The following is a 13957-nucleotide window of genomic DNA, read 5'->3' as shown; positions in this document are numbered from 1 at the left end:
AACATCACCAATATTATAAAATATAAAATGTAAAATTTTAAAAAGAATAATAGTCAATAAAAGATTATGAAAATAATATATGAAATGAGCAGTAATGAACCAAATACTCAACAAAAAGAACAATAATAAACAAAACGTGGCCAAAATAATCAACAAAATGAACAATAATGAGCAAAAAAGAACAAATTATAATAATAACAAAATTAGCAAAACTGAACAAAATAATCAAGAATATGAATGAAATAGTGCAAAAATTGTGGAAAATAAATGCATAAAGAAACACAATTATCACAGTTGACGCAGTTATCCCGACCCTAAGTTTGGGACTGAACATATTAAACAAAGCTTCATCTCATTTAGTCTAATCTGACACAGAGAAACATCTGAAATGAAAACAGAGAGGTTCCTGAAGCTCACACTTCAGTCTTTATTCTCCAGCCTACACATTACTGCCCCGCTGTTAAGGTTAGCCTTTAGGGATCAGTGTGTTTTATCTATTTTTGTTCACCCCTCTCTCCACCCCAGAGGGCTCTTTGTAGCTGTTTCTACTGTACCATAAACCAAACCGACCGGATGATTTATTACTCATCAAGAGGATGAAGAACAAAGTATGATAAACAGCACAATCTGGAACAAAAAACATAAGCCCCGCATTGTCACCGTGTCTTGTCTTAGTCGGTATTTGTCGTTCCTCTGACACACAGCTGTTTTTGTCTCATTTTTGGTGGGGCAGACAGTAGAATGTGGCATTTAACGCTGCCAGGACGAGGGGTGAAATTCTTTCTGGAATGACGCAAACATGGAGCAGAAAAATCCTTTGTGTGAAAAGAGTCACATTTCAGTCACTAAGTTGACACTGAAACAAACTGGTTACAAAATAAAATAAAACCAGCCTGGAGCAGAACAAACACAGACCATAATAGAAGATTTATTAATGTTTAGTCGGTTAGTTACCACAATTGAGTCAACAGAGCTAAAGGGACAAATGGGCCTGAACTTGGACATGTTAATGAAGATTTATAGATGACTGAAGTGTTTATTGTCATATGCACAGTGACAAAGCATGTTCTCTGTACAATGAAATCCATGCTTTGCAATGACATATACTTAAAAAAAAGTAAAAATAGATAAAGGATTTAAAAGAAATAGAGAAAGATAGATAAAAATAAGCGGTGCAAATGTAAAGTATAAAATTCTCTCTGTGTAAGTGTAAACAGTAGTACAGCTACATGAGGTAGTGATAAGTAGGTATTTATCACTAGTGTTTGAATTAAAAATAACCCAAATTACCACATGGAAATTTCCCCATTGTGGGAGTAATAATGGAATATCTTATCTTATATTAACAGCTGTGGAAAATTAAGACAAAAGCTTATTATTTCTAGGCAAATGAGTCAAATTTACATTTACAAACAACCCCTATTCCCCACATTTAAATTAAAAATATTGTCATTTGTTTGCACAAAATGACAATGGGTCAAAATAACAAAAAAGCAAACCTTGAATAATGTGTAGAGAAAAAAAAACAAGTTCATCTTTATTTCTAAACAACAGCTCAATCTGTGTTGCCATGGTAATGGTACGTGATGCTTGTAGCCAATAAACACATGCAATTCATCTGCGTAAGCAGAAGAATATCACCTAAAAGCTCAACAATATCAAATTTCAGAGAACAGAACACAATTCAAACAAGGACTTAAATGGGCAAATATCTAAAACAATCTAACAGTCTGAGTCAGGAAAAATGTAATAAAAAAACAGACCGGTGAGACAAAGTTTGAAGCGCTAACCTAACCTGAAGCAGATCCAACAGTACAAGGATTATTTCTCTACTGATAAAACTCACTGAACGAGACAAAGAAGAGCAAAATTAAAGTTTACAGTAGAAGCGATGATTATTTATTTTTTCTTACTTGTGCCTTTGAATTAAACTTCTGCAATTGGCTAATCCATTGTTTTGTGTTACATTGAAATGAATCCAAGTGGAAACAAATGGCCCACAGTTTAACAGGTTAAAAGGGTTTTAATAAGGTTCAGGTCCGGAAATTGTGAGTAATCCCTCAGAAATTAACACCTTTTTGGACTCCAGGGATGGCAAATTTCACAACACTACCATGAGTGTATTAGATTAAATGAATAACAGCATACAATAAACCAGTGGTTCCCAAACGTTTTCGGCTCATGACCCCATTTTAACATCACAAATTTCTGGCGACCCCAAACATTCAAAATTGAGACTTTTTTTGGCTAAAATTAATTTGTTTTTGATCATGTTAGGTTTGCTATTCTACATTGCAAATAAACGTTAAATTTAGATGACATTTAGTCTATGTAATGTTTATTATTATGAACGGAGGCAGAAAAGCCAGGTGTAGATTACTGCACAAAGTAAGAATTTTATTTTCTTTGGTCAGGATATGTACAGTCAGTCCAACTTGTATTTACAAGGCTGACAATTAATACTGAACAAACAATATCTCAAACTATGAGCACGGAGTCACATGATCAGGTCAATCAATTTACGCCCTCTCAGATATTATATCCTGCATTTTATTTGAACTTGATTTTTGTAATGAAAAGTGTGTGGTGTTTTAATTATGATGAAATATATATTGAATCATTAAAAAAAAAAATTTATTAGTAATTTTTATTTTATTTTTATCAATTACTAGAAATTTCAGGCAAAACCATTAGAATTCCAGGTGACCCCATGTGGGGTCGTGACGCCAAGGTTGAAAAACACTACAATAAACTGTATTTCCATTTCCATCAAAGAGACAGGAATATACATGCTGTTCACGCCATACTGCCATACACTCCACATACACATCTTTCAGCTGTTGAGCTTTGTTTTATTTCCACTTTCATTTCTTATTTTACTCTAAGTGAACATTCTGACTGTGACTGATAGACTAAACACACTCAAAGGCATTTCCCCTGTAGCTCAGTAATGCAGCCTCCTACCCTGGCAGAGTTAACACTGTGTTATTATGTGGCACCATATAAACACAGTAACCATGAGAACAACCTTGATCAGTATCTTACATCAATTTTTTTTATCATAATTCTTAACATTTTAGTGAGAGTATTCAGTTTTTGTGATAAAGAGACAGACTTTCCTCTTTTTTTTCTTCCTTCTTGCTTTTTAGCTTTTTATTCTGTTAATGCGTCTTTTGTTTTGCATGAAACACGTCTGTTGAGATCTTTTCTCAGAAAGAACTTGCCTTGTAATCTTACTTCCTTGGGGTCATTTTTTGTTTCTATCCTTATTTAATTCAGAACGAAACCTAATCCCCTTCTGAAGCTCTGGTTTTTAGAGGAAATTTAATTAAGCTGAAATCGAGCTCCGCACAACAATACGTCGAAGTGCTGAGTAAATTCCATGCCATTCATGCTTTTTTCTCAATATAATTTTTATACCTTGCGTGGTTTTTGACATCTCACCAATGAACGGGGAGTCAGATAAAATGAGACTAAATGAGACTTTAGCAGGAGAAGAAAGAGAAAACAAGACAGTGAGAAAAATCTGTCATGACAGAATATCTGAGCACCGGTTCTGGAGTGTTACATAAGAGAGAGGACAAGGGGAGGGGGAGGAGGAGAAGAAGCAGCGAGAAGAACGAGGAGAGAGGGGTTTGTGTTCAAAGACGGAAGAGGAAGGAAGAAGTGAGGAGAGGGCGAGCCAAGACGGGGATAAGAAAAGAACCCGGCGATGATGTAACTGCAGAGCTGACATCTCCAGCCCAACAGTCTGTGTGTGAACATACCCTCATGAGAGGGATTATCTCCCACCCACCCACCCACATGCATCATGCTTAGACTTAAGCCTGTTAACCAAAATTAGTCTTTGTAAGAAATGCAACCAGTGATGGAGAAGAGAAAAGAACTGCAAAATAATGGTCAAAGTGAGGTTTGAGAAATGACGAGGCAGATAAAGAAGTTGTGACAATAAGAGTCAGATCAAGGTGAATAGGGTTCAACGTTTACCCATATAGACCCAGTGCTACTTTAGTGACAACTCCCAAACGAGTTTTTCTCTGCATTTAACCTTTGTTTAGTGATTTATCAACATTTATTGTAATATTATCTTCTTTACTTTTTTTTTAATTTTTAAATTTTTTTCAGTGAAAATCATGTATTTTCCTATATTTAATTCACTAATCATGTAGATCTTCATAAAAGCTCAGATTAAAGTTAATGGTTCTTATATCAACAACAGAAAACTGAAGAAAAAGTGAGTTTTTCAGCAAAGATATAACTAGCTGAACATCAACTACGCCTCTCCATCCACTGTCATTGATCCAACTCCATGGGTTTTACGGGTGAATCAATGTTGTAGAAGACGACAGTGTTTCCACGGTAACTACGGAGCTATGTGATGCTCATAATTCATAGTTTGAGTTCTTGTTTGTTCAGTATTAATTGTCAGCCTTGTAAATCCAAGCTGGACTGACTGTACATATCCTGACCAAGGAAAATAAAATTCTCACTTTGTGCAGTAATCTCAACCTGGCTTTTCTGCCTCCGTCCATATTAATATACATTATATAGACTAAATGTCGTCTAAGATTAATGTTTATTTCTAACATAGTATAGCAAACTATTACATAATCAAAATCAAATTAATTTCAGCAAAAAAAAAAAAGTCTCCATTTTGAATGTTTGGGGTCGCCAGAAATTTGTCATGTTAAAATGGGGTCGTGAGTGAAGAAAGGTTGGGAACCACTGAGTTAATGAGTGCCTTCAATGGCAGCTCATTGCTGATAATGTGCTAATGCTAATTGCTAATGTTCAGAGCTGTGTGTATTGTGATGAGGAAATTCTGTAATTATGATGATAGCAAAGCAAGTTAACCTTTTTTTTTTTTTTTTTTACAGACTGTTGTACAGAAATAACAATAACAGCCTAAAGTTAATTATGTTTTCTCTGTATGTACAACTCTGTATGTACTACACTCTCATTAAGAATGATGTGTTTAGTTATTTTATGACAGTTTGTATCCCTGACTGGGCAGTTGTTATGTTGCGGCATGTTTTGGCACAGCTTTGTTTCGTTTCAGCAGAGAAATGAAACTCATGCAGGTTGGCAGGGAAGGACTTTTTGGCTTATTTGTTGACAAAATAAGCAGCTGACTGTTGCTTTACTGTTTCAGTGAGAAACGCCCTGCCTTGGCTCGCGGTTGCTATGAAAGTAACTGAAGGTGTGTTTGTTTTGATTGAGCGTTCGAAGAAGCTTGTTATTCCAGGGCTATTTAGACAAGGCAGGGAAGATTATATCATATTAAATTCGGGTTTGACGGTTGGAGAGTTGGTTCAGATTCTGCTGCATGCAGTCTACCGCCGTGCATCCTGTTGTAGAGGAGAAGCATGTTTTGACTGATACCGTCGAAGCAGAGCAGAAACACCAGCGTAGGTTACATAAAAAAAAAACAAGCGTGTCCCATCTTAATGAAGCCGTTCTGTATCTGTTTTGGGCTCAGCGTTGGCAGGATGCGGCTTTAGAGAAAACAATAATTCCATTTGGCGACTAAATCTCACACCTGCCATTTCACCATCTGACTGACACAGTTTCTACCAGGCTGCCTGTTGTCCGTCTGTCCGTCTGTCTGCCTGTTTAATTAATTAGCTTCTTAACGGAGCCCATATCTTTCTAGGTCTGTTAGTTTAACCTGAGCTGATAAATGAATCCGGTTACTTCGCCTCGGCCAGTGTAGAGTCCAAGCGCTCCTGGAGCTGAGCCATGCTACAAATTCCACAGTGAATATATATGGCTTTTCCCTGGACTATGGACATTTAATCATTCAAATGGGTGAATGGGGTAAAGTTACGAATACCAGGGGGTGACATAATTTGCAACAATGAGGTGTAGTACTTATAGTTAGAGTCACACAGACGTACGATCCTGTGACACAGTTATTCTCAGTGGAGCAATAACCTATATAAGTTTGAACATGGATAACATATTAATGGCCTAGTTGTACACTGACACCTTATGCACATCCACTGCTGTCCAGACACCCACACAATGCATCACGATGTGTTTGGAGGAACATAGTGTAGCTGGACCGCTGATGCATTTACTTTGGCTTAATGTTATGAGTGGTTGAGAGAGAATGTCGGCGTCTGTAAAGCAGTTGATAACACTATGTGAAGCTGAGGATGAGCGCTAGATCACACAGCCCACACACTGCAGGAACGTTAGGCCAGAGAGCTCATCTCCAGTGGTCGAGCTGGAAGTGAACTGCTCAGTCATCAGCCAGATTTACACAAGTTCAGTATGAGGAGGTTTATTTTGAAAAAGAAAATCATGTTTTTGTTGTAGCCTACATCCAGGAGCGGAAGAATCCTGTTTCTCACTGATAAGCATTTCAGTGTGTTGCATGTAGCATTTATTTGTGTAGGTGAATCTGTTCTTTTTTTTTTTTTTTTTTAATCAGGTGCGCCAGGTTTTAAGCAGTTGTTCACTCTGTTTACAGGTACAGCAGGACAGGTAATGGTGAGATAAGTGCTTTAATGATGTGATATCATTTTCTGTAATGGGTAGCTGTTGGCTCAGTGGCTGACAGCCAAAAGTGCAGCAAGAATAGGCCGGTGTTTTCGAAAAAACACAAGTGTTTTTACATAGGAAGAGATTTTGCATTGTAAAAAAAGACATGTAAAACATATACTGCATGTTTTTTTTAGTCACAACTATTTTTTCTCAATTATAGAATCATAAAAAGCTGCAGTTTAAAGATCCAGTGTGTTTGGTCTTACTGTATTTTGGATTTAGTGACACTGAACAGAGAAGTCAAATCAAAATCAAATCCAATCAGGTTTTATTTATAAAGTGCCAAATCATAACAAAAATTATTTCATGACACTTTACATATAGAGCCAGTCAAAACCAGACTCTAAAGCCAAAAAGAAAGAAAATGCAAAGAGTAATGTTAGTGTTTTCTATTTCTCTTGTATTTAAGTTATAAAAAAAAAAAAAAAAATTACAAAATGATCAGAATAATGTGCTTGGCCTCGGGAACAAAGTAAAGTAAACCTATTGGGTTGTTTTTGATCGTGTCTGGTTTTTGTTACTTACACAACATGAACTGCTGTAATTATTTAACCGCTTTTATACATCTCAAACAAAATTATCTCATTGAATTACAGAAATCATAAAAATCATAAATGGTTTTTGTAATTATTTCCAAAGCTGTAACATCAGATTGAATGATACTCAAAGAATAGCTGTGTTTGTAATGTCATTTTCCACTATGAGCTCAACAAGCGGACTATTAAAATCATCATAATCATCATCGTCAGAGCTCAGTAGTGGCCCTTTTTCGGCCTGGACCTTAAAACCAGAGTCAGGGTTTAGACGTGATTTATTGATTTATTCCGAACATGTAATAAAATTTAACATATGTTCGAACAGAATAGCTTTTTTATGCTTTTATTGTCATTTGACAGCACAGCACAATGTACAGTACATCAAACGAAATTAAGATCGATGTTAGGGACATTGAGCCGCTGCAACCTAGTCGTGCCGCCCCAGACCCCTTTCTTCGAAAATTACAGTGAAGAACAGAGAGGATAATGCAAGCACATACATAAGACATCATACAATATACACACAGTACACGTGGTCACATGGTGGAACTTTTTCAGTGGATTTGGTAGGAGTGTGGGGGACAGGAGGAAACGCAGAGTATGAGCAAAACATACATAATAATACAAATCTCAACAATCATAACAAGTGCAGTTTATTTAATCCCACCCCCTCTCCATAAAATATTATTAATATATATGTCCCTCTTCCTTTAGTCCTTTAGACCTTTAGTTCCAGGGTGTTTTTTCTCTGCCGTTTTCAGTCGGTCAGGTCAGGTGCACACTCGATGCAGAGTTGTGTTCATCGTATCTACACATCGACACTCTTGTCATAAGTTGATAACCACTCAACCTATTAATGCTCGGACTTCGAGCTGGTGGAGTTAATGTGATTAAAATTTTCCACAGATTTGAAGAAGGAGAAACTCCACCTCTCCACTCTCATATGAATGGCAGTGCCTGGCCATCCTGTCAGGGTATTAAACACCTCTTATCCTCTAATATTGTTGCGTCACCACAAAGGCCCTCTGACAACTTACTCAGCACAGACTCAGTAATATTCAGAACAAGTTTGCACTGTTTGACACCATAGTTCTACAGTCAAGGAAGTAGGTAAATATCCAGGTCTCGGTGTTCAGTTCCTGCTTTTAATGGCTTTAACAGGATGACATTTATGTTCTGTTTTCACTTTACTGATCAGTAGCCCTGAGAGAAAATGCCTTTCATAGCTGGTGTATAATTCAAGGTCACTATTCTTTGTGGTTTTCTTTCTGTATTTCATGCAGATTAGATTTTTCATTCAAGGACTTTGATTCATAAAACCCAGCAGGTAATTTTTTAGAAACTAAAACCAAGACGCTAACAGAAGAAAATGTCTAAAATACTCACAGCAAGACACTGCAAATTCTGCAGATAAATAACAGATAAATTACACTGTAAGTTTTCATAAGATAAGAGCATAAACTGGAGCTTATTAGTTTTTTTTTGTTGCTTGTGCAAAAAGGTTGTATGAGGTGAGATGATGAATCATTATTTCCCTACTGTTTGTATCACTTCATCATTTATTTCACATTTTGCTCCAGTTCTACACCTACATGTAGAAATGAATGTCATAGTGCAGTTGAGCAGCGCTGCATATAGACACTATAAGAACCTTCAGTTAAAGTTTTTAATAAAAGACCACGAGGGGCAAATACTGATTAAAATGTGGCCAAAGCTGTTTTAAGACTCAGATTTCTTTATCGCACACACAGACACATCTTGTGACTCATCCTGCCAGATCTGCACATGTGATGATGCAAGAATTCTCTAACAGCCAATCGGGGTGCTTGGAACAAAGATGTTACCATAGCAACGGCACCATGACAGCAGCAGATGGGGTGCTGTTGAGTAGAAAGAATGAGAGACAAGAAAAAGAATGCAAGACACAAACAGCGCGATAAGACATTCAATAATGCAGATTTGAGAGGATGAACTGAACGTATTTGTCAGATTTAACCGTGGACTCACTGGATCTGTCACTCACTGTTGTTGTTTTTTTTTCCTTTTTAAAACCAAATACCTGTCCAAAAAATGCACACACAAAGAACAGAGTAGCTGTACATGTTATTAGTAAGCACAAGGATTTGTCTTGGCATCTTTTCCACATGCTGTCATCAACCTATCAGAAGTTATTTCTGCCTACATATTTACTCCCTTTCTGTCGTCTCTGTAATGTCTACCTCCCCTCTTCTTCTTCATGCTTCACATATTTCTTTTAAAAAACAAAATACCTGCATAAAGATATATATACAGCTTTGGAGAAAAATAAGAGATCACTGCAAAATGATCACTTTCTCGGATTTTACCATTTATAGGTATGTGTTTGAGTAAAGTGAATTTTTTTTTTTTTAATTCTCAAAACTGCCGACAACATTTCTCCCAAATTCCAAAGAAAGATATTGTTATTTAGAGCATGTATTTGCAGAACACGACACATGGTCAAAATAACAAAAAGATGCAAAACCTCCAATAATGCAAAGAAAACCAGTTCACATTCATATCTAAACAATACAATACTAATGTTGTAACTTGGGAAAAGTTCACATATCAATATTTGGCGGAAAATCCCTGATTTTCAGTGGCAGCTTTCACGTGTCTTGGCTCTCCTCCATTACTGTTGGATGACTTTATGCAGCTCCTGACAGAGAAATTAAAGAAGCTCAGCAATCTTCCATGGCTTGTGACCATCCATCTTCCTCCAGAAGTTTTCAAAGTGGGTTCAGGTCATGGCCGTGACAGGGTCTTCATCTGGTGGTCCATCATCCACACCTTTATTGACCCATCTGAGGCCAGGAGCATTGACCTGATAGAAAAACCAGTCCTCAGATTTTGGAAACATTGAAGTCCAGTAGTTTTAAATAGTTATTTTTTGCTTCCAATTACTTTTGCGGGACTAATAGCACTGTTTTCGCCTATTGCAAGAAGATGGTGATGGCCCCAGTAGTGGTTTTTACTCCTCCTTTATAATAAGACATGGATCAGGTGTTTTTTCAGTAGAATAAGGTGTGTTTGTGTTGGAATTCAACAAACATAGGAATGGAATGGCTGTCATACATGCAGACGTACTGATTTCAGAGGAAATTGCAGTGGTCTCTTCTAATTTTTTCCAGAGCTGTGTGTGTGTGTGTGTGTATGTATGTATATATATATATATATATATATATATATGTAAATGTAGCACTCCGCAACACTTTTTGCATATTACTACCTTTTTTCTGCTTTTCAGAGGGAAGTTATGCAAAAAAGTCTGCTCTTTAACACAATATGATCATTAATTATGGAACAATAGTGCTTTAACGACAATCCATGTAATTTTTATGGTTCGTTCTTGTATTTCATGCCATCAAATGTTTCTGCAGTGCATAGCAGTGGTCATAATTTATAATGTTTGATCACACGCCTGTGCATTTTCCATGTCAACACTGAAATTATGTATCACCCAGCTAACCTTAAATCCTCCTTTAAATCTCTTCTAGTCACTTTTCCCTCTTTACTTCTCCTCTACGTCCTTCCTATAATTGACTTCTGTTTTTATCCGTTGAGTTTCCACTGTATCTGTGATGCCAACTTGTTACTCATTTGTTACTTCTCTATATTTAGATGTTTAATTTATCATACTGTATTATCATGTTTCTGTCTTGTACTGAATATCTGAGCCCAGGCCATTAACACCTTTTTGAGTCTCTCTTGGCAGAAATACACTCATCTCTGCTAAGTCTTTTACTGCACTCTTCTCTAACACTAATAATCATGAAGGAAAAATAAAGAAGGATGGTGTTTTTTTTTTTAATCTTATTTGAGGATTAATAAGAGGTTAATCCTCAGTAGTTACATCCGTAGAATATAAGAAGGTCAGGTTTTACTGATGATGCCTTTTTTTGTTCTGTGAAGTGAATAAGTTGTGTGGGAAGTTAACTCTGAAATGATTTTTTAACCAAATTAGTAAAGCAAATATCTACTAATCTTGTTTGGCATCATCTTGCTATTTACTCAAGGGACTAGAGATATGGAACAGGACTTATTTTTTTCTTGAAATGTGCTCTTTATCTTGAAAATTAAACCATTTCTATTTCTAGATGCTTTTTTTCCATGTCAAAGTGTAAATCTCTGACCCTGATTACACTAGGTGTTGAAACATGTCTGTTTTGTTTAGTTTTGTTATATAACCTGTGATAAATATGGTGTAAAAGTCCTAGTCCAACATTAGGTTTGTTGGTTAGTAAAGTTCAATGACCACTCATGTATTTGTCAGTCTCTGTATTTAGATCCAATCTGTATATATATGAAGTATGTACAGCAGTAAATCAAGTTTCAAGGAAAAAAGCACCTTCTATAAACCAGAGTGGAAGTATTTAGTGTGACCTTCCTTTGCACTTAAAAAGTCTTTAACCCTTTGGTTCAGACTATATGAGATTTTTGGCATCAATTTAATGAGGTTTTATACCAGTAGCAAATTGAAAAATGAACAAAATAATAAACAAAATTAACTAAATAACAAACAAAATGAACAAAAGGATCAACAAAATGTATAAATTAATCACAAAATGAACAAAAATGAACAAAATGATCAACAGAATGTACAAATAAATCACAAAATGAACAAAATGATCAACAAAATGAACAAAAATGCCTCTTGTCGTGGGGTCAGAGGTCATACTCAGTAGGGACTTTAACCTTTTCAACTGATTTAGTTCAGTTTTTGTGTCTTTTAAGGCTGTGCACATATTTCCTGTATTGTATGTGTGATCATTTCAACCCTGCAAAAATAACAAAGATAAAGGCAGCCCAACTTTTGCACAGGATTGTAGATTCAGCAGTTGTCCAACTGCAGATTTTTGTATTAAGTATGTGTTGACCTCCTGGTGGAGGTGACAAAGGCACTAATGAAATCTGAACACAAGTGGTCGACTGGATCTTGTAGACACAGATGTAAGCGTGTATCTCAGCTGATAACAAGCAAGTATAAACAGGTCCGGAGACGACTAAATGTGTGGCTAAACAGTGTCTTAATATCCCTTATAATCTCACTGGTATATTACATTTTCTTGGGTAACATTTGTTCTGTGTGTGTTCAGATCACAGAGCTGCTGGATGATGAGAAGTGTGAGGCAGAGTGTGAAGATCTGCCTCAGGATGTGGAGGACGGCCCCGCCTCCTCCGACTCACCGCAACACACACACACTGATGACAGCCCCGCCACCAGGTGAGACACAACCGTCTGTTTCATGTATTATACAACACAATGAATTATTTTTCACTTGACAGAATGGAAATTAGCTGTTGAGAGAGACAGGCGTGACCAAAGTCCTTAACTGAGTTGAAAGCCAGGACAAAAGGCATCTTTCTGGAATGTTCCTCAACAGGCATAATTGCAGTGAAGGATTTAATTGCTTTTTCTTAATTTCATGCCATTCGAGTAGTGTAAACCGAATAATGGTTTAATAGTACACATGCAGTACGCCTTACGAAGAAGAAGAACAGTTTTGTAATCCATCAAACACTGGAACACATCAATAAAACCAACTCTTCTGCTTGTTTTAGGTTAATAAATAAACCAAAATGGAACAGGAACAATTTGACATAGTTACCTTAATTGTACAATATACAGAGAAATGACATCAAGGACCTTCAGACAGGAAAAAGTGACATTCAAATCCCAAACAATAGAAAATAATGTGAAAATAGTGAAGAAATAAAACATATCTTAGTTTATCCACCTGTTTTCACACATGTGAATGAAAATGATTATCATACTTACACAAAGTAATTGCATTTAGTTCCAGTAGCTGCAGTGAGATGGTTATAAAACTGACAGGCCTAACCAGTTATGTGTGCACATGTTCTGTTACTTATAAACCTTTTGTTTACTGTGTAATAGGATCAGGATTTAGCACAACATTAGTTCAGACAAAACAATAATTTGATAACTGATGCTCCTCACTGCAGACTAAAATACCACTGTTTAAAATAAACCATATACAGACATGCAGGATGGTGAAGTACTCATAGTCACACTGACAGCAATTTCCACTGACTCACATCTAAATATGTCCTGGTTTCTTGACCTGCTAATGTTTTCTAAACACCAGAAAAGCCCGAGACACATGCAGACACTGACTGAAAACAGGATAATGAATCTGCAGCCAGACTGAAAGACGAGGAGTTCAATCCTCCTGCAGGAACACTGAGATCTCCCTGGGTTCTTCTGATCTGTTGATCTCCTTTAAGTTGATTACTAGGCACTACACCGGTTTACATCCTGTACTTTCAATCTGCAGCAAAGATCATAAGTGACATTATATAATTTAACTGTTAGTAAAATGGATAATAGAGCAACAGGGTGCAATGGGATGTTCAGAGTAGTTTCTGTCAATGCTTTTGTAAAAGTGTTAGTGTTTTATCCTTGCAGGAAAGAGTGTCCTGCTCACAGAACAGTTAGTCAGTCTGTTTTCTGTAGACTACAGAAAATGGATCAAGGCTGCCATTAGCAATGGTTTTCATTAATGATTAAACTGTGAGTCATTTTCTCAAATAATCAGGTTGTTTTTTTTGGCCTTTAAAATATTACAGAAAAAGGAAAATGCTGGTTTGTGTTTCCCAACATCTTCAAATATCTTGTCTCTTCAAATTGAAGATGCTGGAATTAAACTTTTTTTTTTATTATTAAAAATGATTAATTTAGCCTTTGATACACTTGACAGAATGGAGCAGTGCTGTTTTAAGTCATCATAATTTAAAAATAACCTTGTGGACATGTGAGTTTGGTTAAGATTGTAGATGGTTAAGATAATAAGATTAGAATGGTTTTCATTATTGATTAAACTGTCAGTTAT

General features: G+C 36.3%; 1 protein-coding gene across 1 annotated transcript in view; it reads left to right on the top strand.

The window, feature by feature from the left end:
• The window catches only part of fam13b (family with sequence similarity 13 member B), a 106563-nt gene that overhangs the window by 33672 nt on the left and 58934 nt on the right, over positions 1 to 13957 (top strand). The window contains exon 7 of the mRNA XM_030146196.1: positions 12200 to 12327. Coding sequence (XP_030002056.1) covers positions 12200 to 12327 — 128 coding nt within the window. The remainder of the gene's footprint in view (positions 1 to 12199; positions 12328 to 13957) is intronic.

The sequence above is a fragment of the Sphaeramia orbicularis genome, chromosome 10 (assembly GCF_902148855.1).
Source record: "Sphaeramia orbicularis chromosome 10, fSphaOr1.1, whole genome shotgun sequence".
NCBI classification, from domain to species: domain Eukaryota; kingdom Metazoa; phylum Chordata; class Actinopteri; order Kurtiformes; family Apogonidae; genus Sphaeramia; species Sphaeramia orbicularis.
Note: the sequence above shows the minus strand (reverse complement) of the source record. Positions and strands in the feature narration are given on the sequence as shown.